This window comes from Girardinichthys multiradiatus, chromosome 5 (genome assembly GCF_021462225.1).
Source record: "Girardinichthys multiradiatus isolate DD_20200921_A chromosome 5, DD_fGirMul_XY1, whole genome shotgun sequence".
Lineage (NCBI taxonomy): Eukaryota > Metazoa > Chordata > Actinopteri > Cyprinodontiformes > Goodeidae > Girardinichthys > Girardinichthys multiradiatus.
The window spans coordinates 4,978,185-5,004,338 of record NC_061798.1 but is presented as its reverse complement, the minus strand read 5'-3'; the positions used below and the strand labels follow the sequence as shown (position 1 = coordinate 5,004,338).

The following is a 26,154-nucleotide window of genomic DNA, read 5'->3' as shown; positions in this document are numbered from 1 at the left end:
AAGGCTAGAGACAGGCACCGGGCCCCAAGAACCGACCAAAAACCAGGACCAACACCCCCCAAACCCATGGGGTAGAGCCCAGTCCCCAATGCCTGTCACCGGACTGGAGCCACAACCAGACTAGAGGGGCAACAAAACACATCCCACACCAAGACCAAATGGCAGGCCCACCCAAATGCTAGCTCCGTGCCAGCATAGTCACATGCACTCCTCCTCAGACAAATGAACCAAAACCACCAGGGCCAGCAGGCAGTCAAATGATGCACCACCCTGCCCACCACCATGCCCAAGGGAAAGACGCCAGCCCAGCAAGCTGAAGGGCGCCACAGAAAGGCCACTGCAAAAGCCGTGCACAAAGCCCACACCGTGCAAATGCGCCCTCACAAGCACTCCAAAAATAAAAACCCCCAAAGTGCATCCCCTTGAAAAGAAGACCCACAGCATCCAGACCCAAAAACACACCCAACTCCCATACCCCTGCCAGAAGAAGCCCCTCAAGAAAACCCACACTGAAGCAGAGAGCACACAGAGCCAAAACCAAACCCCACCGAGAAGCCGAGACCAGTCCACCCCGAGATCACCTCCGGCTAGCTCGCCCACCGTAATTACAGACCCCTCCGACCGCGCTCCTTCATACAGAATTGGAACCGGCGTCAGGAACCGAAACCCACACAAGGAACCACAATCTGAATTGGAACCACAGAGATCCAATGATGCCTATCCCCAGCCAAGGCCAGAAATAAATCTACACCCACCCCAACATTCGAACAACTCCCAAAACACATATGACATTAGACAACCAGGTTGACTTCGCCCCACCCCGCTCTCAAAGACCCTCCGCAGGAGAATACACTCCTTGAAGAAGAGAGTACCTGTAATGAGATGGTACCTACCCGCCAGTTTAGGAGGCCCCTAAGCCACCGCTGCACCGAAGGCCCCCGGTCCAGGGCCAGGTTCCAGAGTATGCACCAGCCCAATACCCCGGCGACATACCCAGCAGGACCCAAGCCCCCCAGGCCCAGCCAGGACCCCAGGCCGGGGATGACATGCCCCTAGTTACAATATATGTTGCTGCTCTGAAGGGTGGGATAAACAGGTGCAACGTAAACAGGTCATATACACCATTATCTTATAACAGCACACTTCCACAGTCTCCACCATCTTAAGATCTGTGTGTCCTTTGTTCAGCACAATTAGCCACCATCTTTATGACATCCTCAACTGTGACTGCTTCCTTCCCGGCTCCACCTTTGATCCTTGGCTGCAAACAACTCATCACATCCTTACTCACACATACATGAAAGGTTATAAAGATCAAATAGTAAAGTTAATAAAAAAGGAAAATATGAGATAAATCTATATACAATTATTCCAACACTTACCACTCAGGTGAGTTAACAATCGGAGGCCTCATTCAGGGTTCATGTTGCTTAAATAACAATCATCTCAATTTAAATGTGAAAAAAAAAATAAAGGAGATGATTGTAGATTTTAAGAGAAACAGTAATAGGTCAAACACTATTTCTATCATGGGAGACGAAGTGGAGGTGGTGGAGGAGTACAAATACCTCGGTGTTCACCTGGACAACAGATGGGAGTGGAGATGCAACCATGAAGCCGTCTTCAAGAAGGACAGAACAGACTGTACTTTTTGAAGCTTAGGTCCTTTGGTGTTTTCAGAAGATGCTGCATATGTTCTATAAGTCTGTTTGGGAGAGCGTGATCTCTTCTGCCATCATCTGCTGGGGTAGCAGCATCGGAGCCAGGGACGTACAAAAGCTCAACAAGCTGATAAAGAAAGCTGGCTCTGTTTTGGGGACTCCTCTGGAACCTCTGGAGATCATTGCACAAAGAAGGATTAGTCTTAAAATTAAGAACATTACGGAGAACTCTGAGCATCCTCTTCATGAGATTGTTGTACAACAACACAGTGTCTTCAGTCAGAGACTTCTTCAGATCGGCTGTAAGACGGAGCGCTACAGGAGATCCTTCCAGCCCACAGCCATCAGCATCTTCAATGGCTCTTTGAAGAAACCTGCATAATATGAGCTACAACATTTAATTTTCCTTTGGGATTAATAAAGTATTTTTGAATAGAACTAAATTGAATTAAGAAACTCCTCTTGATTAGCCATGATGATCTTTAGCTGTGAGGCAGCACCTGCCTGTTGTCCACTGCAGGAGGAGGTGAGAGAGAACCCACACACAAACACAACACAAACCTGAGCGGAGCTCCATAGCATGACACCCAGAGCTTGGGAAAAACGGTTACGTTGCAAAAGCAGTGTTGAGAAGAGCAGAAACACTCATCAGTAAAATGTATGGTGTTCAAGGCAAAGCACATTTATGAGGCAAGACAAGTTTTCCTGTAATGGTGCATTCACACCGAACACGGATTCTGTGAATATTTCGCGTCATTTGTGTGCTTTTGCTCGCTTGACATTCCGCGTGAACTCCGCGTTGCCAAATGGCAACAAGCGGCAACGCTTCGCCGCGTCATCAAATAGGAGGAGCTTCCATCTGCTGCTTGCTGGTTTCAACTGAACATGGCGGACATGGATTTCACGGACCTAAATAATCCAGTCTCCTCACTGACTCTTCTCCAGGCCTGGTCCTTTCTGTACTTGTCTCGGTAAAAATAATTAGTTGAGTCATACAACTCTGGCTTGCCGCACACCGCCACTATGATCTGGTCCTCCATCATCGCTGACAACTGCTTCTTCTCCGCTGCGGTCTTTCACCCTACGTCACAGCCACATCCAGTCCCTGACTGGTTGACGCGACTTTAGAAAAAAGTTCCGATTTTTCAACTCGTCCACCGCTCTCGCTTTGCTCTCGCTTCGTCTCTTTCGCACCGTCTCGTGCTGCTCTGCTCCTGAACGCGCCTCTACATAGGGATAACATGTAAATCGGCCATTCCTATCGCAGAATCTGCGTTCGTGTGAACGCACCATACGCTTTGATCCTACATCAATACTTGGCACCACACTGTTACAAATCAAATTATTATTGAGTCGTATTAAAAGCCTTCAGCTGATCCAAAATACTGCAGCAAGAGTTCTGATGAAAATTAAAAAGAGAAACTAAAAAAAGATATTTCTCCTATTTTAGCTTCCCTTCATTGGCTCCCTGTTTAATCCAGAATAGAATTTAAAATTCTCCTCCTCACATATAAAGCCCTTAATGATCTAGCTCCATCATACATCAGAAATCTGATTGGTCCATATGTTCCTAACAGAACACTTCATTCTCAGACTGCAGGTTTACTGGTGGTTTCTAGAGTCTCTAGAAGTAGAATGGGAGGCAGATCCTTTAGTTATCAGGCTCCTCTCCTGTGGAACCAGCTCCTAGTTTTAGTCCGTGAGGCAGACACCCTGTCTACTTTTAAGGCTTATAACTTTCCTTTTTAATAAAGCTTATAGTTAGAGTTGCTTAGGTTATCCGGAGCTATCTCTGTTGTTATGCTGCTATAGGCTTAGGCTGCTGGAGGACATAATGACCACTTTCACTCTCTCTGCTACATTCTCATACTACTCTCCAATTTTGCATTATTTGCTGTTATTTCAGCTTTTAACTTTATGCTCTCTCTCTTTTCTCTTCCTAGAAGCTATACCTGGCCTGACTCTATCTACCTGTGACACCTTCCTGGAGGGAGACATCGTGCAAGCTACTGCTGCCAACAACTTAATGCTCACCTTCTACCGATGATACAATTGGCCCTGTCTTTCAGTGTTTAACCCTATTTTTCTCCTAGACATTGCTACTGACTAAGCTTTTACTGTGACTAACTGTATGTGCTGTCTCTCAAACTCTAAACTTGAAAACTGGCTCAAAGTTTATCTGTATTTACTTCCTAGATGAAACGACTAAAGGAGCTACATCCATTAACATTTACTTCTCCTTCCCATAGAACGTATTCCTGGATCAGTGCTTCTTTGTTCTTTTTGTGTCTGTGGTCTGTTCTCTCAAACCCCCAGTCAGTCGTGGCAGATGGCCGCTCACACTGAGCCTGGTTCTGCAGGAGGTTTCTTCCTGTTAAAAGGGAGTTTTTCCTCTCCACTGTCGCTACATGCATGCTCAGTATGAGGGATTGCTGCAAAGTCAACACCAGTGACTGTCCACTGTCTCTACATGCTCATCCAGGATGAGTGACTGCTGCAAGTCACTGACTCGATGCAATCTCCTGGGTTTCCTTAGATAGAAAAACTTTTAAGCAATTTGAATAATAAACTGAATCTGACTGCACTGTTTGATAGTTAGGATTAATTGGAATGTATGAACCTGACTTGTAATCTATATGATTTGATTGAACTGAGTTTGTAAAGTGCCTCGAGGCGACATGTGTTGTGAGTTGGCAATATAAATAAACTGAATTGAAAATAAAGGTGAAGCATGCTAACATTAGCCTAGCACTTTAGCTAACTGCTCAGCATGAAAACATTGTCATTAGGAAAAACATAACTTTATTGAAGACAAGAGGGTTATGTGTTAATCAGAAATGTTTACAAAACAAAGGGCTGTCCTGCATAAACATCTGTTAGGACAAAATATCCGTCCAGCCATCTATTGTTTAAACCCACATTTGCAGGGTATCCACTCATGGGTTGCATGGATATGCAGGAAAAACATATCACTGTCAAATAAAAAATAAAAAATACTGCAGCATGAATGTCATTATCGAGTAAGTTAAGTGCAACAAAACCCCAATACTAATGCAGATATGATTTGAAAAAATGTTAAGTGGTAATTTACTGCTATTGAGTTTTTAAACACACACTGATATTAATGCATTTTTTGACTTGCACGCTATATGAACAAATGCCCATTCTTAACTAATTATATTGGTACTGGGGACCAAATAAATTCCTACTAATAATATTTTCTTTAAAAGAAGAGTAAAAAAATATAATAGAGATAATCTTAGAATAAGCAAAGGAGATGCTGCTGTTTCTGGACAAAAAATACTACCTAGTTTGCGAAAAGAAATCTGTTTGCACTGATGGAGGTGCAGCACAACTTGCTTCTGAGGAACTCAACCCTAATGCAGCTACAGTTATCTCCGTTTCTTTGAGACTGTAGCATTGAGATTCATGAAGAGAGAAGGGAATGTAGGTTGTCTGAAAACGAACCTGGTCAGTGTGGAAAGGATCAGATATGAGGTAAGGATTACAGCTCATATGGAACTGTTACGGATCCCGCTTTGGAGATACAGGGGTTGGACAATGAAACTGAAACACCTGTCATTTTAGTGTGGGAGGTTTCATGGCTAAATTGGACCAGCCTGGTAGTCAGTCTTCATTGATTGCACATTGCACCAATAAGAGCAGAGTGTGAAGGTTCAATTAGCAGGGTAAGAGCACAGTTTTGCTCTAATATTGCAATGCACACAACATTATGGGTGACATACCAGAGTTCAAAAGAGGACAAATTGTTGGTGCACGTCTCGCTGGCGCATCTGTGACCAAGACAGCAAGTCTTTGTGATGTATCAAGAGCCATGCTATCCAGGGTAATGTCAGTATACCACCAAGAAGGATGAACCACATCCAACAGAATTAACTGTGGACGCAAGAGGAAGCTGTCTGAAAGGGATGTTCGGGTGCTAACCCGGACTGTATCCAAAAAACATAAAACCACGGCTGCCCAAATCACGGCAGAAGTAAATGTGCACCTCAACTCTCCTGTTTCCACCAGAAATGTCCGTTGGGAGCTCCACAGGGTCAATATACACGACCGGGCTGCTATAGCCAAACCTTTGGTCACTCATGGTGCAAGGAGCGCAAATCTTGGGCTGTGGACAATGTGAAACATGTATTGTTCTCTGATGAGTCCACCTTTACTGTTTTCCCCACATCCGGGAGAGTTACGGTGTGGAGAAGCCCCAAAAAGTGTACCACCCAGACTGTTGCATGCCCAGAGTGAAGCATGGGGGTGGATCAGTGATGGTTTGGGCTGCCATATCATGGCATTCCCTTGGCCCAATACTTGTGCTAGATGGGCACGTCACTGCCAAGGACTACCGAACCATTCTTGAGGACCCTGTGCATCCAATGGTTCAAACATTGTATCCTGAAGGCGGTGCCGTGTATCAGGATGATTGAACATCTCCCATGGCCTGCACAGTCACCAGATCTAAATATTATTGAGCCACTTTGGGGTGTTTTGGAGGAACGAGTCAGGAAACGTTTTCCTCCACCCGTATCACGTAGTGAGCTGGCCACTATTGTGCAAGAAGAATGGCTTAAAATCCCTCTGACCACTGCGCAGGACTTGTATATGTCATTCCCAAGACGAATTGATGCTGTATTGGCCGCAAAAGGAGGCCCTACACCATACTAATAAATTATTGTGGTCTAAAACCAGGTGTTTCAGTTTCATTGTCCTTATATATATATATATATATATATATATATATACATAGTACAGACCAGGAGTGTAGACATACCTACTCATTCAAAGAGTTTTCTTTATTTTCATGACTATGAATATTGTAGCTTCACACTGAAGGCATCAGAACTATGAATTAACACATGTGGAATTATATACTGAACAAAAACGTGTGAAACAACTGAAAATATGTATTATACTCTAGGTTCTTCAAAGTAGCCACCTTTTGCTTTGATTACTGCTCCGCACACTCTTGGCATTCTGTTGATGAGCTTCAAGAGGTCGTCACCTGAAATGGTTTTCACTTCACAGGTGTGCCCTGTCAGGTTTAATAAGTGGGATTTCAAGCCTTATAAATGGGGTCGGGACCATCAGTTGTGTTGTGCAGCAGGTGGATACAGTACACAACTGATAGTCCAACTGAATAGAGTGTTAGAATTTGTATTATTGCAGGCAAAAAGCAGCTAAGTAAAGAAAAATGAGTGGCTTTACTTTAAGAAATGAAGGTCAGTCAGTCCGAACAATTGGGAAAACTTTGAAAGTGTCCCCAAGTGCAGTCGCAAAAACCATCAACGCTACAAAGAAACTGGCTCACATGAGGACTGCCCCAGGAAAGGAAGACCAAGAGTCACCTCTGCTGCGGACGATAAGTTCATCCGAGTCACCATCCTCAGAAATCGCAGGTTAACATCAGATTAGAGAACAGGTCAATGCCACACGGAGTTCCAGCAGCAGACACATCTCTAGAACAACTGTTAAGAGGAGACTGTGTGAATCGGGCCTTCATGGTAAAATAGCTGCTAGGAAACCACTGCTTAGGACAGGCAACAAGCAGAAGAGACTTGTTTGGGCTAAAGAACACAAGGAATGGACATTAGACCAGTGACAATCTGTGCTTTGGTCTGATGAGTCCAAGTTTGAGATCTTTGGTTCCAACCACCGTGTCTTTGTGCGGCGCAGAAGAGGTGAACAGATGGACTCTACATGCCTGGTTCCCACTGTGAAGCATGGAGGAGGAGGTGTGATGGTGTGGGGGTGCTTTGCTGGTGACACTGTTGGGGATTTATTCAAAACTGAAGGCACACTGAACCAGCATGGCTACCACAGCATCTTGCAGCGGCAAGCTATTCCATCCGGTTTGCATTTAGTTGGACCATCATTTATTTTTAAACAGGACAATGACCCCAAACACACCTACAGGCTGTGTAAGGACTATTTGACCAAGAAGGAGAGTGATGGGTGCTGCGCCAGATTACCTGGCCTCCACAGTCACCGGACCTGAACCCAATCGAGATGGTTTGGGGTGAGCTGGACCGCAGAGTGAAGGCAAAAGGGCCAACAAGTGCTAAGCATCTCTGGGAACTCCTTCAAGACTGTTGGAAAACCATTTCAGGAGACTACCTCTTGAAGCTCATCAACAGAATGCCAAGAGTGTGTGGAGCAGTAATCAAAGCAAAAGGTGGCTACTTTGAAGAACCTAGAATATAAGACATATTTTCAGTTTTTTCACACTTTTTTGTTCAGTATATAATTACATATGTGTTAATTCATAGTTTTGATGGCTTCAGTGTGAAGCTACAATATTCATAGTCATGAAAATAAAGAAAACTCTTTGAATGGTGTGTCCAAACTTTTGGTCTGTACTATATATATATATATATATATATATATATAAAGCAAATTAACATCAAAAAATGTGAAGTTCAATTACATCTACCCCCTATTCATCTACCCAAAAATAAAATCCAGTTAAAGCGTATGGAGCAACTTCAAACCCACCAGTACATGGTACGTAGGCTAAAACCTTCCCCCTAAAACTGACAGGTCAGGCAAGGAAAGCAATCATCAGAGAGCCAGCCATGTATTAACCCTAATATGCTGTTAAGATCTATTGCCTTTATAGCAGTCCTGGTCAAAACTGACTACGACCAACACTTCCCACATAAGTGTCAATACAGTCTCTTGAACTACATATCTGTTTAGAAAGTGAATTGCATAGTAACAATGACAGCTGGCTAATGCTTAAAAAGAAATGCTTAATCAATGTTTGAGAGAACTGGCAGTGTGTCATTTTGGAGTTTTATGCCACTAGAGAAAAAACATCTAAAATAACAAAATGTCTCTCCCTGCTATAGCTTAAACGAGAAAAAAATAATAACCTTGATGGTTTGAATATATTTTATTGAAAGTAAAAAATGAAAACATTTTGGAGCTCTTTGTCATTCCTAAAACTCCTAAAATGTGATAAAAGGACTAATTGATAAAAGCTCCAAAGCTCCAAAATCTGCATCTGCATTGTTGAGGCGTGTGTGTGTGTGTGTGTGTGTGTGTGTGTGTGTGTGTGTGTGTGACATTTCTCATATAATCATTCTATGTAGTTTTAGTGTGCCACGTATTCAAGATTCCCTATAACTCTTTGAAAACACGCCTGGGAACCAACCACAAATCCAGAAGAAGTTGCCCAGGTTCCTGGTCTTCAAAGGAACATAATTTGACCCAAACTGCTGGATCTAAAACCTATAATGATAAATACAGGTAAAAGCTGACCCGTAATGGCCTCAGTGTAAGAAGAATTTGTGGCATCTTTACAATTGTTTAGGTGACTTCATGAAAAGTCATAACATTTTTGGGTAATAGAGTGCCATTTACCATATTTTTAGTTCTGTCAAATGTCAAAATTGGTCCAATTTGACCTGAGCAGTATGTAAGGTTTAAATATAATAAGATAAAAACCCTAAGAGGGATTGTTATCTTGATGCAGTAGTGTTCAACATTAGATCTATCTGAGAAGCACGTCTCTGCGTTCTCTCTGCCGGAGACCAGTGCAGTTTTTTCAGAGGAGCAGAGTAGGTAAAACAAGAGGAAAATAAGCAGGGCTATTACAGCAACAGAGATGGGAACAAAGAAAATGAAAAGTAGAGAGGCAGAGAAAAAAAGTTGGCAAAATAAGAGAAGAAATAACTAAAAAACTGAGGAAAAAAGAAAGAGAACATTAAAGAAATGGCAATAAAAGAAACAATCTAAACAGAATGAATAAAATGAAAACAAGAGAAACATCAAGGAAGTATAACACAAAGGGAGAAAACTGATAAAAGAAGCAAAATAATTCAAAGGGAGTTTAGGAAGTTAAGATGTGGACAAATTAAGTCAGGAAACAAAAAAAGGACAAAAGAGATGAGAGAAGACGAAGGGCAATATAAAGGAGAAGTGGCAAGGCAAAGAACAAGGAGAAATTACTGAAAAAGAAAAAAAAATGAAGAGGTTTAAATCCAGCATGTGAGAAACATCTTAGCAGGATCCACTTACTGCCCCCTGCTGGTATTAGACAGAAAAACATACAAGGCCTGTTTTATTACTTTCCCTCATCCAGAACATCAGACAAAAACCAGAGATAAACAGCTGGAAAAAGCAAGTGTTATACTTAACTAATGTCAATAAATTAATGTCAAGGTATGGTGAGTACAAACATTCAAATATGTTGATAGATTCAGACAGCTTGTCTGGCTTCATGTGTTTGGGTCGTCACTGAGTCACAAGTAGGTATGGGTCAGTATAAGAGTCTCATAGTATGATCATCTCCTGGTCAAAACACACCATGGTTTTACTGTGTCATGGTATTAGGACAAACACTTCTAAGGCAAATGTACAATCAAAGGGATCGTATCACTTTTATTTAAAAAGAATGTAGACAGTTTCCCCACTGCTGCTAAAATATAACATTATTATGAACAGTATTCACAGCACTGCATATTTTCCACATTTAGTTATGTTACAGCCTTATGGTGTCAAATTAATCTCTTTCCTCATAATTCTACACACAATATCTCATAATGACAATGTGCGAGAAGTTTCTTTGAAATTATTGAAAATGTATTACAAATATAAAACTAAGAAATCTCATTTATGTAAGTATTCAGTCTTTGCCAAAAAGCTCAAAATTGAGTTGAGGTACATAATGTTTCCGCTGATCATCCTTGATATGTTTCTACAGCTTAAATGGAATCCACTTGTGGTAAATTCAGTTGATTGGACATGATTAGGAAAGGCACACCTGTCTATATAAGGTCCGGGAGTTGACAAGACACAAAGAATGAAGAAGTCAATGGAATTGTCTGCAGACCTCAGAGACAGGATTGTCTTAATGCACAAATCTGGGGAAGGGGACAGAAAAACATCTACTGCTTTGAAGGTCCCAATGAGCACATTGGCTTCATCATTTATAAAGGAAAGAAGTTAGGAACCACCAGGACTCCTTCAATAGCTGGCTGGCCATCTAAACTGAGCGATTGGGGGAGATGGGCCTTAGTCAGGGAGGTGACCAAGAACCCCATGGTTAGAGGTCTTTTGTGGAGAGAGGAGAACCTGGCAGAAGGACAACCATCTCCACCAATCCACCAATTAGACCTGTATGGTAGATTTGCTAGATGAAAGCCCCTAAATAAAAGACACATGGCAGCCCCTCTGGAGTTTGCTTATTAACTCAACAAGCGCAATTGGCAGCACTCCTTCAGTTTCCATCCCACAACGGTATGTTTTTTTTTTTTTTTATCTCTGTGTTGGGACACCCAGCCATGGGGACAAAATGGGTTAGGGTTAGGCCAGTAAGAACTTTTCTAGAACTTTCAAAATAAATCGCATTAACCTACTCCCAGCACAGCCAGTAACAGGAAATAACAGCGGACTTCCCATGATGTCACTGTCTGTATAAAAACCCCGCTTTTGAAACAAACAGACCTCTTCCACACAGGTCCCCAGCGGAACTGAACAGAGGGATGCAGCGTACTAATGTCTCTTTGCTGGCAAACAGACATAACTCTTCAAACTGGATCCAAGATCATACGATCATCGATCATATGCACCAAGTTAAGTAGGAATGAATTGCTGTCTGTGTATCCGTTATTCATTCATAAACGGGGTAATTAAGGTATGAGCATTGCTTGACTTTCTCTCTGAAGAAGCAAACTGTGTTCCAGAGAGTTCCCAGCAGAGACCCTGTCTCTACGACGCTGAGTGGAGCAGTTTTCCGGGTCTGCAGGAAGGATAACGGGACCACATCACCGTTTCTACAGCAGTAACGTGCAGTTTGATTGAAATATGTTTGACTTTGAGTTGACTTAATTTCGTTAATAAATTATTATATTTTAAGAAATTGTATGAATTCATTCCATGTGTGTGCAGAGTTTTGCTGTTCAATAATGTCAGAGCTTGGCTCACCCTGTCAAGGTTCAAGCTTACTGGTGGACCAAGGATGCAGGACGAGCAGAGATTTTTTGAGAGAATGTCACAGTTTAATTGGAGCGAGCCAACTTACAAAGCCTCTGCAGGTTTCACAGAGATACAAGGAAACAATTTCGGCAAATAACAGTCCTGGTCTCAGGATCGCAGCACAACCCAAACGTGGCATGAACTGACAGGCTAACAAGAGTCACTTAGAACAAACCAAATTAGACTAACAACACCACATGGAACAAAGGACAAGACAGACCTAAATAGGGACGAAGGTGAACATGAAACAATAGGGCAGGTGATCAGGAAAACAGGGAACAGGTGAGACGTGGAGACAGGGAGGCAGAGGGAGCAGGTGAAGCAGACAGAGACAAATGAGGACATGGAGGAGCTTGACGAAGAAACAAACTGTACAACACACCCAGGGAACCAAAACACAGGGAGAACAACAGATCTAAAAATACAACACAGTCAACAGAACAGAACCTAGGAAATAAAACACCAGAAACAGGAACTCAAAGACTAATCATACTAGAACATAAAAACATCTGATTAAATGTAAACAAATACAGAACCAAAAACACACTGTGACAATTCCTTTCACTTTTGTCCAAACACCACCACCTTATTGGGCTGGTATTCACAGGACAACCCTTAACAGACTGAAATATTATTTAATATAATATTAAAGTCTTAATATTAAATAATATATTCATATTCATAATCACAACACATGGGAATATTTTCAAACAACCAAATTTGACTTTCTTTAAAGCAAGGGAAAGGTTTAGTAGCCTTTTTATAACCAGCTGACTGGCAGTGTGCAGTAATGAGTAGGTGGGGGGTCAGTGCAGCATTGCTCTGTAATCCATACAGCCAGTAGGAACAAAAGGTCACTTGAACACTTTCTCATCAATTTCACCTAAAAGGACTTTTAATATCAAAATAGTATTTTAAATTAAAGTGATGTCTCTCTTGTATGGTGCTGCATACTGCTGTTTTAGGCCAAGTTTATTATTGGCTCAAGATATGAAGTTGGGGTCACTCATGAGCAGGGAAAAAGCACCCACTGATTTGTTTAAAAGTACCTTTGGTTGTCAGGTAGAAAAAGGAAACAGTGGTATGCTCACAGACAACATGCAAACAATCTGTACGCACTGGAAAATGCTGCGTTCCATTAGTCTCAGAAATCCAGGAAATGGAAATGAAGTCGAAACCATTTCAGAGTATTCTGTCAGAAAACACTGGGATTTGCTAATTGTTGCAGTGTTAAATACTAAGCACACTACAAGCCAATAATAATGTGTTTTTCTCCATCTTTTTACATAAAGACATAAAAGGAACATGTTCAAAAATAGATTTTCATAGCACTATGTTTGCTGATAGTTTATATTCAGTGCTCTCACTACATTCCTTTTGCACAACAGCCATATTGGACATTGAGTTAGGGATGCGCTGTGAGCTTCAACTTTCCCATTCTTATTGAATTTCCAACATACATTTTTACAAGTTCCAAGTTGGAACTAAAAGAAACTCAGCAGAAAACACCCTAACTGGCTAATTGTTAGCTAAAGATGATACTAAATCTGGCATTTGCTTCCACTCTGGACTAAACTAAAGGGCTAATTAAATGTTTTCAAAGAATCTAGACTGCAGTTGGTCCCTCTGAGACTGAGATTTCTGAGTACTTTATTCTATTTTTGAAAACCTAAAAAGGAAGCAGTTTTTATATGTTTATAGCATTAAAAGAACCTTGAAATTCAACAAAAAAACACAAACGTATATAGTAGACTTGTCATGTAAGAGTCCATGTCAGCCATGGAGCTTTCTGCTTCTACATGTTTGCCTTCAACCAAATCAGAAGATGCTGATGCTCCATTTGCCTCCCCCTTCCACCTGTGTGTCTTAAGAAGAGAGGTGAAGAGACAACTGGAAAGACTGAATCGGAAAGGCTGCAGGTCCAGATCATGTCAGCCCTTGAGTCCCGAAGGCCTGTGCAGAGCAGCTCTGTGGGATTCTGCAGCACCTCTTCAACCTTAGCCTGGCCCAGAAGAAGGTTCCAGTGTTGTTCCTCCTGTCTTGTTCCGGTACCAAAGAAAGTCACCCATCATTCCTCAATGACTATAGACCTGTTGCCCTGACATCTCACATCATGAAGGTCCTAGAGAGACTCCTGTTGGCCCACCTGAGTAAGCAAACAATGAACAATCAGGACCCCCTTCAGTTTGCTAATCGCTGTGGAGTTGGAGTTGAAGATGCCATCATACACCTGCTTCAACAAACCCACTGTCATCTGGACAAAGCCAGCAGCACTGTGAGGATCATGTTCTTTGATTTCTCCAGTGCATTTAATACAATCCAACCTGATTTACTTTGTCAGAAACTCCAGAAGACTCAGGTGGAGACCTCAACAATCTCCTGGATCAAAGACTACCTGACAAACAGACCACAGTTTGAGAGACTGAAGGGTTGTGAGTCTAACCAGGTAGTCAGCAGCACAGGAGCACCACAGGGGACTGTACTCTCACCATTCCTCTTCACTCTGTACACCTCAGACTTCCAGTACAAGACAGACTCCTGTCATCTGCAGAAATACTCGGATGATTCTGCAGTCGTGGGGTGGATCAGAGATGGACAAGAAGCTGAGTACAGGATGGTGGTGGACCACTTTGTGGCATGGTGTGGAAACAATCATCTCATCTTCAACGTGAATAAAACAAAGGAGATGATTGTAGATTTTAAGAGAAACAGGAATAAGTCAAACACTGTTTCCATCATGGGAGAAGAAGTGGAGGTGGTGGAGGAGTATAAATACCTCGGTGTTCACCTGGACAACAGACTAGAGTGGAGATGCAACTGTGAAACCATCTACAAGAAGGGACAGAGCAGACTGTACTTCTTGAGGAAGCTTAGGTCCTTTGGTGTTTGCAGCAAGATGCTGCACATCTTCTATAAGTCTGTTGTGGAAAGTGTGATCTCTTCTACCATCATCTCCTGGGGAAGCAGCATCAGAGCCAGGGACTTAAAAAAGCTCAACAAGCTGATAAAGAAGGCTGGCTCTGTTCTGGGGACTCCTCTGGAACCTTTGGAGATCATTGTGGAAAGAAGGATTCTTCATAAAATGAAGAACGTTATGGAGAACCCTGAGCATCCTCTTCATGAGACTGTCCTACAACAACAGAGTGTTTTAAGTCACATTCTTCTTCAGATCTGCTGTAAGACAGACTGCAATATTATATATGGACAAATTAAAACTAAACTGTTTTTCTCTCCACTCATTATTGTGATTTGTGAAACCTTTATTTGTGAAAACAAAATGACAGATATTTTTCTTTCCAGTCTCTTCTCAGCCTGATGTCTCATCATGCGGCTAACTTTAAACTACAGGAAAGTATGATGTAAAATTTTGTAGACATAAAACAGTTTAAACTTTGGCATTCTGTGAGAGTGATAACATGCTGATGCCTAGTCCCAGCAAAAGTCCCAGCTTGAACAAAAAAGGTCTATTTACAAAGAGAAAGGCAAAGCAAGATGTGTGAAATCAGGTCCTCCTCATCAATGCTGCGTAGTGGAGGCTGCAACCTGTGTGTCTGCTCATTTTATGTTTCCAACTTATGTTACAGAGTTCTTTTCCATCTCACCTGACACAGCAGAATGTTCAGCTACAGCAGAACCCTAAAGGCTAAATTTAGGAAGTGTGTGCGGTTTATATTAACACAGTATGTGTGAGCATACATTAAGAGGTGATGAAGACAGCTTGATGTTTTACTTAAAGCTCCCCGGACTCATTTGCTCTTTGAGGCAGCAGCAGTATAGGGCTGTTGTCACATATGCTTCAGTAAATGCACTGTTAGTGCAGGATGTCTTACTTGTCAAAATTGCTTCAATACATCAATGTAAGATAAACATAATTCAATTTGCTTTTGAAAACTCTCCTGGAGAATGACATCTGACTGGGAGCAGAGCAAATGATGTATTTATGTTTGAATTAGGTTCTTTGCTTCTTTGTGTGCAGCAGAACGTCAAAGAGAGGAGGGGAGGCTTTATTAGAATTGGGGGGTTGGGTTGGTGCTGCTGTCATGAATTTATCCTCCTTTAAAGCTCTGAGAGACAGAGAAGAGGAAATGTGAGGGGGAAGGGGTAAAGATGGTAGTGGAAGAAGGTTTGCAGAGGTGGAGGGGGTGATGGAAAGATTCAGCAGCTTTCATTGGAGAGCCAGCTGGACGGTGTTTCTGACTCCGTGTGTGTGTGTTTGGTGGGGGAGGAAAGTCACAGCCGATGGGGGTATATTTTATGTTTTATGGTTATGGAGGGATGCATAAATCACTGTTTCATTAAACAGCTTCAGCCTCAGAGAGCCACCCCCACCTCTTCGTACTCCTCACAGTAAGACATCTCCCTTCTCTCTCTCTTCTCCAGCCATCCTTCCTTTCTGTCTTTGATCACCATCCCATGTCTCTCAGCATCCTCCATCTACCCATCTTTCCCATTCCTCTTTTACTTGTTCTGTCAACCCCACTCTCAGACTGTAACTCCAGGTTTCCTACACAGATTAACAAAGTTTGGAAAAGTATGTAATTTGATTTAAAGATTGTTTAGGTTAGGATAGGTATCCAAAAATAATAACAAACATGACAAAAATAATTCTGCATTTGTATTCATCTATCTGTCTTTCCATCCACTTTGTTTTTGGAGGCTCCATATTTAAAGACTGGTTAGTAGAAATATTTGCCATAAATTTACAGACCAGTTCTCTATTTATACTTGTAAAATGAGTTCAAAAGGATGGAGAACTCTGGATATTTGAGTCCGGAAAGGGATGGAAATTTGACATGAAAAAGATATTTCATGTTTCTAAGACCAGCCATTGCCTCAACCTGGCTGCAGCTTAGCTATGATGCAGATAGGTCAAAGGTCAGAGAAACAAGAAATCCAAGGTGTCAAGGTAAAACTGAAAAATGAGCAACAAAGAATAAACAACTCTTTATTTAAATAAATACGAAAGAGAAACAGTAACTGTTGCCTGCCAATCAGAAGAGACTACACACATACATGTTATCTCCTTCGCCCTCTGTTGGGTCAGGATAACAGGTTAAGATAGAAATTCCACTGACATTTCCTTAAACATAGAAGAACCATATAACAAAATCATCTTAAGCATATAACAACACAATCTGTTAAGGGGTTACTGTGTGTACAAGTACTACAGTTATCTTACAAATACTAACATTAGCTGGATTTCAGTTCATGATAAATGGATACAAAACAAGTTAAACCTTCATATCACTTTTTTCTTTTTTTAGTTCGACATCAATATAAATACCATGACATTATGTATATAAAAGCTACAGTTTAACAGGGCATTGACATGATTATTCACAGGCTTTACTTGTACATTGGAGAGAAAAAACAAAAAAGGGGTATACAGTGACACTCACAATGAGAAGCTGCATGTTGTTCATGGATGAATCACACAGACAGGAAGAGTTTGCTGTACTTCCACACTTGTGAGAACATTCTTATACATTCACCAGGAATCAGATTATTGCGCTCTTTCTCTCCTACTGTTTGGATCCACACACCCCTGGTAAAGATGAATGTAGCTGTTATTGCAGTACCAAAATTTCACACGGAAACATACAGGTTTTGATTTGAGTAGATTTATTCAGTGGATTAAAACACATTTTGAGAAATAATGAATTCACAAGTAACTCAAATATTTGGAGCCAGCTCCTAAATACATGTTTGAATTAATCTTTTATTTTTTTCAGGCTGACAGAGTTTTCAGGAACATCTTATAAGGAAACCATGATGTTATGTTTCTTTAGTAAAAATGTTACCTGACATAGAGGTCTATTTTATATAGGCTGGATGGGGACTAATGCTGAATTTATCCTGCTATCAGGTACAGTGAGCAGGAAGGTAAAGGAGGTAAAGCAAAGCTCCCTGTTAGACTAAGGTCTTAAGTAACAGAGACTTCAGGTGGGCTTGGTCACCTGAAGTCTCTGTTACTTAAGACCTTAGTCTAACAGAAACTTCAGGTGGGCTTGGCCAGAGATAAATGATAAATATGTGGAAAAGCATGTCCACTCTTAAGTATAGTGAAGGAGCTGTGATGCTGCGGGCCTGTTTCGCTTCCAAAGGCCCTGGGAACTTTTTACAGCGCATGCATCACAAACCTCATGAGATATTGACTTTAAATAAAAATCTGTTAGACTTTGACAGAAAACTGAAAATAGGTTGTCACTTGACATTTTAACAGGATTACAAGATCAACCTTCCCTGGCTATCTCAGTTCCCAGGCCTAAATTCTGTGGGCTGAGCTGAAAAGAAGAGAACATCAGAGTTAACCCAGGACTGTGGATGATTTAAAGACTGTGCAGAGAAGGAGGTTCAAAGAAGGTTCTGTCTGTTCCAGTCTCCTATAATGTTTTGTTCTCTTGCAAAAGAGGTGCTGTAGAAAATATTAACAGCTGGGGTGACAATAATTTTGCCATTGATAAAAGAACAATTATTCGCTAATAGGATTTTATCCCCACTGAATAAATGTACTTGAATTCAAGGCTGTATTCTTCTAAAATGAGAGATTATGTTACTACAATAAGGTTTTTTGTTATACATCTTTAGCAGATGGTGCCAAATAAAGTGACAAGCGCTGGAGCTGCCAGCTGGGCATTACATTTAGTTTCCTTGACACAAAAATAACTCTGTTCTTAATAAACCAAATAATCCAAATATGTTTGCTGGACTCATTGTAGCTAAATTCCATTAAAAAAAACAATTGACTTTAAAAGCCTTAAACCATTGATCGACGGAAAACGCAACATATGATAAAGTTGTAAAGATTTTATTATTCCCCACATCTACAATTTCATTTATTTCCTCTGCAGGGCAACACTCTCAACTGGAAGGGAATTTATTTGAGTTGTATGAGAGATGGTGGCAATGGTCAAATATTACTAACAATACTGTTGTGATTAAAAATGAATTGACAGACACATGCTACTCACAGCTTCTTCAGTGTGGGTGTTTTTCTTGATATAGAACAAGTGTAACAATAAACTAGCCATACATTTCTAAAGCCTCTGGTGTCAGAGGCTTTTGAAAGAGCCCCTGACACCAAAGTAACCAAAGAATTAGTCCAAGAATAAAATGAACATTTATCCTGTAAAACTATAACAACAAAAAAGCTGCAATAACCTATTTGCATTAGTGTGTGCACCCTTAAACCAATACTTAGCTGAAGGATTTTTTTTCATCATTCTTCCTGAATTCAAACCTGCTAAAATTACAGTGAATCTGATAATCAAAAATAAAGTTCAGCTGTCCAAGTAGTATTTTCCTGACATCCTTGCATTCCAAAGACGCAGTATGCAGAGTTACTATGCTCCAAATGGATCGTATTGTATAAAGGTATTAGTCAGGAGAAGAAACAAACAAAAAAAGGAAAATCTGACATTTCTTTAAGGTTACGTTCACAATGCAGGTCTTGATGCTCAATTCCGATTTTTTTAAACTACTATTTAATTGCGACCGCCATCAGACATCAATCTGAATAGGTCACGACGCCAAAACGCCCCGCATGTGGAGATCGAGAATGTAGACATCATATAGCAGCACACTGTTAACGGAAATAATAATGGATATCGGCGTCTCGGTGTTATTATTAGGTTGTGGAGCAATAAGAGCCGACAATATCGTGACCACATCATAACAAGAGAAAGAAAAGTAAGAAAAAAGAGACCAAAAGTATTGACAATGGCCTTATGTGGAGCAGTGTCTACCCAACGTGTATGGTGGTGGTACCATCATGCTCTGGGCTTACATTTCTTCAGAAAACATAGGATTTTGGCAGTGTGAATGAAATTATGAAATGTTTCAGAACGCAGTCTGTTTTGACCATAAATCTTCATGTGTTTTCTAGAAAGGTGAAGATTAAGATGGATTTTGTTTTCAGAATCACTGTTCAGGCATGAATGAAAACAACCAAAGGTGGCTTCAGCAGACGAAAGGTAAAGATTTGGGATGGCCTTGCTACAAAAGAGATCTGTGGAGATGCCCTCACAATCTGAGAGATACGGAGATTTTTTTTTTACCTAGTCAATATGTGTGATGCTGACAGACTTCTATATTGAATGCTGAAACTGAACAAAACATGTTTTACCACAGTATTAGTTTAGTTTACACTTATGCAACCAAGTTGTTGCAGCTTTTTGATTTTATCATTTTATTATCTAACAGTGTTTTATGTTTTCCAGCTGAACTGTACAGAATGTATGTCACATGATCTGTGCAGAAAGTTTTGAAAGCATTTATCGTGGACTCAGTTCTTTACATCATCAAAATCTGGTTTTCCAACAGGGTTCTGAACATTTTTGAAAGCAACTGTATTGTTTGTTTCAAAGCTCAAATATTTGATACACCTTTATTGTAACCAGTTTTACACTAGTTATTAACCAAGTCTCAACCTTCAAACAGCTAAGTCACAACATATTATGTCCTGACTCTTGCCAACTATTCAAACAGAAGACTGAACGTTTTTTTCCCCTCTGCAAATTTAAAGCGTGGGGAGAGCAGCGCTGTGACTACCTCTCTGTGAACTCTGTCATCTTTAGCCTTCAGCATGGACTCGTCAACAGGGACAAGGTGAAACAAGGCGGCAGCTGCCCCTCAATGCTGGTGTGGATTCATCAATATATAATGACTTGCTGATAAACTGACAGCTGCAGATGGTTACACACTCTGCTGACATCTAGCAAGCTGTGTTACCATAGGGAAGTCATGTATGTCCACAGAAAACTCTGGAATACTTGTTTAAATTATGGCTGTGGGTTGGTGGCAACATGGCAACTGATTTGTATCTAATCTGATTCATTGTCAGCTTGTCCAAAAAGAAGGAAGAAACTCTTACCTTGTACAAGTAAAAAGCTAGAAAACTACTGTAGGAGCTTAAACAACAGCATGATAAAAGAGTTTCATGTTTAACTTTATTTTCAAATTTTCAAATACACCAGGGGTCTCAAGCTCAATTTACTTGGGGGCCACTGAAGGCAGACTCTGGGTGAGACTGGGCCGCATAAGGTACAGACACATCAGGGCTCTTTGTGCTCTTTGTGGGGCATGATTAGCGCAGTGTGACAAGATATCTATTAACTTCACTTGGTTTCGCTCTCTAAATAAAGTTTAAAGTGTTTAGTTAACCAGCAACGCACGGAGAACATCATTTCAGCATTCTGCGTCATATCCGCTCCTTCTTTCTACAACAACAGTACGATGAGAACAGTGCAGCAGCATTCACCTTTCTTTTTGCACTTGGTGTTCTTGTCTTTCATGATGACATGGGCATTATGGCATTTGTAGATGATAGAAAGTACCGGCATAAGGAACGCAAAAAAGGCGACTGCTACCGGATTGTTTATTATCAGCCATGTTGTTGTTGTAAAGGTAGTCATAGAAAGTGAAAAAAATTACATTGTATAAAAATATATTTGTAATGTTTATTGTGTGAGATATTTACAATGGAGTAACATGATTTGAAGAGTAAATCTTTTTCCACAAATTATTCAGTACATTTCATTCACCTAAAATATTTTTTAAATAATTTTTCCATGAATGTCACATCATTGCAGAGCTTGGCTTGGCTTTTATTTTCCATATTAACTCCATGGATGCAGCGGGCGCTGTACGTCCTAGCAGCGTGTATTGTATGTCCTAGCCAATATCGATGTTCAGTTGACTATACAGGTCCTTCTCAAAATATTAGCATATTGTGATAAAGTTCATTATTTTCCATAATGTCATGATGAAAATTTAACATTCATATATTTTAGATTCATTGCACACTAACTGAAATATTTCAGGTCTTTTATTGTCTTAATACGGATGATTTTGGCATACAGCTCATGAAAACCCAAAATTCCTATCGCACAAAATTAGCATATTATTAAAAGGGTCTCTAAACGAGCTATGAACCTAATCATCTGAATCAACAAGTTAACTCTAAACACCTGGCAGAAAACGCTGCACAACGAGAAGAGGTGACCGGACCCTGAGGAAGATTTTGGAGAAGGGCCGATTCCAGACCTTGGGGGACCTGCGGAAGCAGTGGACTGAGTGTGGAGTAGAAACATCCAGAGCCACCGTGCACAGGTGTGTGCAGGAAATGGGCCACAGATGCCACATTCCCCAGACCTGGGCTACAGAGAAGCAGCACTGGACTGTTGCTCAGTGGTCCAAAGTACTTTTTTCGGATGAAAGCAAATTCTGCATGTCATTTGGAAATCAAGGTGCCAGAGTCTGGAGGAAGACTGGAGAGAAGGAAATGCCAAAATGCCAGAAGTCCAGTGTCAAGTACCCACAGTCAGTGATGGTCTGGGGTGCCGTGTCAGCTGCTGGTGTTGGTCCACTGTGTTTTATCAAGGGCAGGGTCAATGCAGCTAGCTATCAGGAGATTTTGGAGCACTTCATGCTTCCATCTGCTGAAAAGCTTTATGGAGATGAAGATTTCATTTTTCAGCACGACCTGGCACCTGCTCACAGTGCCAAAACCACTGGTAAATGGTTTACTGACCATGGTATCACTGTGCTCAATTGGCCTGCCAACTCTCCTGACCTGAACCCCATAGAGAATCTGTGGGATATTGTTAAGCGAACGTTGAGAGACTCAAGACCAAACACTCTGGATGAGCATCCTGGGCCTCCATAAGACCTCAGCAGTGCCACAGGCTGATTGCCTCCATGCCACGCCGCATTGAAGCAGTAATTTCTGCCAAAGGATTCCCGACCAAGTATTGAGTGCATAACTGTACATGATTATTTGAAGGTTGACGTTTTTTGTATTAAAAACACTTTTCTTTTATTGGTCGGATTAAATATGCTAATTTTGTGAGATAGGAATTTTGGGTTTTCATGAGCTGTATGCCAAAATCATCCGTATTAAGACAATAAAAGACCTGAAATATTTCAGTTAGTGTGCAATGAATCTAAAATATATGAATGTTAAATTTTCATCATGACATTATGGAAAATAATGAACTTTATCACAATATGCTAATATTTTGAGAAGGACCTGTATAACAAGGCGGGTAGAGATGGCTGAGTTGCTCCGTTGGAGGTCCACTCCCCTCAGTGACATTGTCAACGGAACATTGGAATTGTGAAATGAGTCTTCTCTTGCTTCAAGACCAGCCAATGGCCCGCCATATACCCTTCTATGACTGGAAGGTTCATTCAGCTCTAGTTTGCACAATAAAGGGACCTCCACACACAATGCTGTAAAGGGCCATTCATAAAATCTCGTGGGCCACACTAACAATAAACTTTCATATCAAGGTAAGGGCCACAAAATATCGGCCTGCAGGACACGGGTTTGAGACCCCTGATGTACACAGTTTAGCTCATGCTAAACTTCTTTTTATTATTTAAATTTCTGGGTTCATGTTTTAGTTTCATATCGATGTGGGAAAACAGAGAATGGGACCATTGTCAGTTTAATTGGCCCTGACTGGAAACTCTACAATCCAATCCAACCTTTTCGGAGCACCTCATATGTAAGCGCCAGCATTTCACACTGTCAACAACACTCTTTGGTGTGGAAGCTGTTACACAGTGAAGAAGACTAAAAGTTAGCTATTATTAGTGTCAATTAAGTCAGAGGAAGCACAGAGGTGTAAAAAGCTGTTTAAAAGGAAAATGTTTTCTGCAACATGTTGAGACATGTCCGTGGTTTATTCAGGCTATCAGATAGGCTGAAGGGATTATAACAAAGTTGCTCTATTTTATCTGTTGAAATTTTTAACCTTTTTCTGTAATAGAACATGCTGGATTTGGAAATGTTGGTCTTTTGAAAATAACAGAGTAGAGGTAAGAATCTACATTAATGCTGGGAGCACATATAGACTACAGTTTAGTAACCTTGCCAGCTGCTCTAATTGCTACGATTAGCTAAAAACAGTTTAAAATGTCACCTTAGTGATTTTGTCTTTAAACCCTGTTTTATAGTGCCTGGTCTCTCTCATACAGGAGACCTGACTTTTCCTCTGCTCCTAATATAAATAATTAATGTTCACAACAGTAAGGCTGAAAAATATACTTGAATCGCTTTCTTATATTTTAGTTCTTAAAGAGAAATCGGCTTTAATCAGCACTACTTTCAGAACCCAAACCTTTAATGGGCCTTAGCTATAGCTAGAAGTGATTGTTTATGTAAGAGTGGTAACTCAATCAGGTATTCAGTAATATACATGATGGCATGCTGTTACTGTTTGGTAGGAAAAGTGTGTCTATATAGCCTGTCCAACATAGGACCTTAGACGCAGTCACCATCTTGTAAACTGACACTTAGAAGCCTCAAGGTCAGCATATGGCCAATAGAATATTGATCTGTGATCTTGAATGCATCATGGCCCCTTGCATGATCATTCATTCTGGTGTGTTGTTTAAGAATGTATTGGTATTCTGCGGTCATGCAAGGACAAAATAATTACGAACACAGAAACAGTTAATATACCATGCTGTAAACATGTTTATTTCTAATGTAAGGTAGACCATTAAAAAAATGTGTGATCTACTTCAGCTTTGTTTAATGTTTCTCCTCAAGGAGGTTGGTCTCTCATCCCTACTGTGTAGAAAGTGGACTCTGATCTACTTCCTTTCTAATTCAGCCATACCAACTGCCTCAGTGAAGAACACATTGGCTTTGAATAAAAGACCATGATTTACAGTCTGAGTGTGGCTGCGTAGTCTGGCAACAACATTTTTCCACCACTATATCTTCAGATAATTGTCTGCTGCTTCCTAAACTGAACTGAGCGGAGAAACAACATGTTTTGAGCAAAAGACAGATGTTCGAAACATCTCTGGGTAACAAGACAGATTTTGCCCACAGCACATTCTGTCTGTCTGACTTCTTGCTAATTTCACCAAATAATGTCAGACAGATGCCAGCAATTAAATTTCAGTGTTACATAAACTCATCTGCACCGTTGTTATGTGTAATACCACACAAAACCTGCTGCTAATGAACATATTCACTCACATCTTGAAGGATAACAAGCTGGACACTTGATGCTTACATTCACACTGCAGATAAATTGTGAAGAGAATGCAAGAAACACTGGTAAACAATGACACTTTACTGATCCTTAACACCAGTAATACAAACCAATTTAATCAGGTGTGTGTTTGCATAATGGAGAGCAGGACTTTACCTCTCACACATACATGTATTATTAATGTGTGAGAGTTAGGGAGTTAGAACACAGGTTCTGCTACTGCAGGCAAAGAGGAGGAGCATGACGATGAGGTTGACTCGTTGATGAGGAAATGTCTTATGTTACAAAACTGCCTCTGTGTGCAAATTACAAAAAAAAAAAAAACACTCAAAATGTATGGTAGAATCCTACGGCGAGTATACCTCTGGAGCTGGGTTTGGGTACTGGATTTCAAACTGTGTGCAGCTACATGTGGGTATGTGTGCACTTCCCTTTCACGGTACTACAAACACTCCTTGCAGCCACATTCCACAGGCTTTTCCACATCCTGTGTAAACGAGGTCCCGTCGTCGCATTCGAAGGTAATCCGCCGCCGCCGGACCCTCAGAGGGGCGCAGCAGGAGGCAGCGGCGACATCCCGCTTGGCTTCAGCTCGGCAGTGACCCTGACATTGAACCCAGGAGAACGGTTTTGATGTCTGGCAGAGAACAGTGCCACGCTGCAGTTGGTGGTAGTCTCTAACTGGCTCACCTCTACATGGGGTCTCTGCAGATGTGAGCACACCATCATTGTTAAGAAAAGCTCCAAATGTGGTTTAAAACACATCTTACACTTTTGCTTGAGAAACACACAAAAAAATGCTAAACAGAGCAGCCTGTGAACATACTAATAATGACTAAATGTATAGCATATTGCAGACAGGCAGTTATGTAATCCAAATTTAACAATCAAACAAGCAGATATCAATGAGTTTGACCATTTGAAATAATGTTATACCTCTAAATGTTTTTTCCCTACTTCAACTAGCAGAGACTGATGGCTGCCAACTCTGCCAAAGGTATGTCAGCTAAAAGGAGCCGTAATCCAAAAGAAGTAAGAGTTTGGTTTGCTTGTGGAACCTTGAAGGCAGCTGCCAGTTTTTGGCAGGCCAATAGCAAAATATTTGGACAATAGTGAAGCAAAACAGGAAAGTAGAGAAGAATTCAGTAAAGCCTGTAAAATGCCTTTTGGACTACCTCAGAAAGATTTTCGAAAAGTATCATATCCCTAGAGTAGAGTAAGTGTTGCATCACCACCACAGCTTATAGTAAGGATGTAGTGCAAGCCCCCAAAGAACGATTTAGTTCAGGAATACTTTAACCCTGACTGACAGACTATTTGTCCGATGAAGGTGGGGGTGTGGGTGGGTTTTCCACAGAAGATATTTTCATGTCCCTTCTCGTATGGATATCTACAATACCTTGTTGCGTTAATGTCAGTATAAACACAACTGTTCTGTATTGCGCATCAGCGGCAAGACCCCATCCCCCGAAACACAGTGGTGGCAGCAT

At 41.0% G+C, this 26,154-nt stretch overlaps 1 protein-coding gene and 1 long non-coding RNA gene across 2 annotated transcripts in view; one reads left to right on the top strand and one right to left on the bottom strand.

Moving 5' to 3' along the window:
- The first annotated feature begins 16,586 nt into the window (after positions 1–16,586).
- On the top strand, positions 16,587–20,345 carry LOC124867859. The gene is made up of 2 exons (XR_007038163.1): positions 16,587–17,594; positions 17,654–20,345. It is a non-coding gene; the product is annotated as an uncharacterized LOC124867859 (long non-coding RNA).
- Positions 20,346–22,639: 2,294 nt separating this feature from the next.
- LOC124867826 (slit homolog 1 protein-like) overlaps positions 22,640–26,154 on the bottom strand; it is a 97,127-nt gene continuing 93,612 nt past the window's right edge. The window contains exon 38 of the mRNA XM_047364464.1: positions 22,640–25,369. Within this exon, the coding sequence (XP_047220420.1) occupies positions 25,107–25,369 (263 nt within the window). The 3' untranslated portion in view covers positions 22,640–25,106. The remainder of the gene's footprint in view (positions 25,370–26,154) is intronic.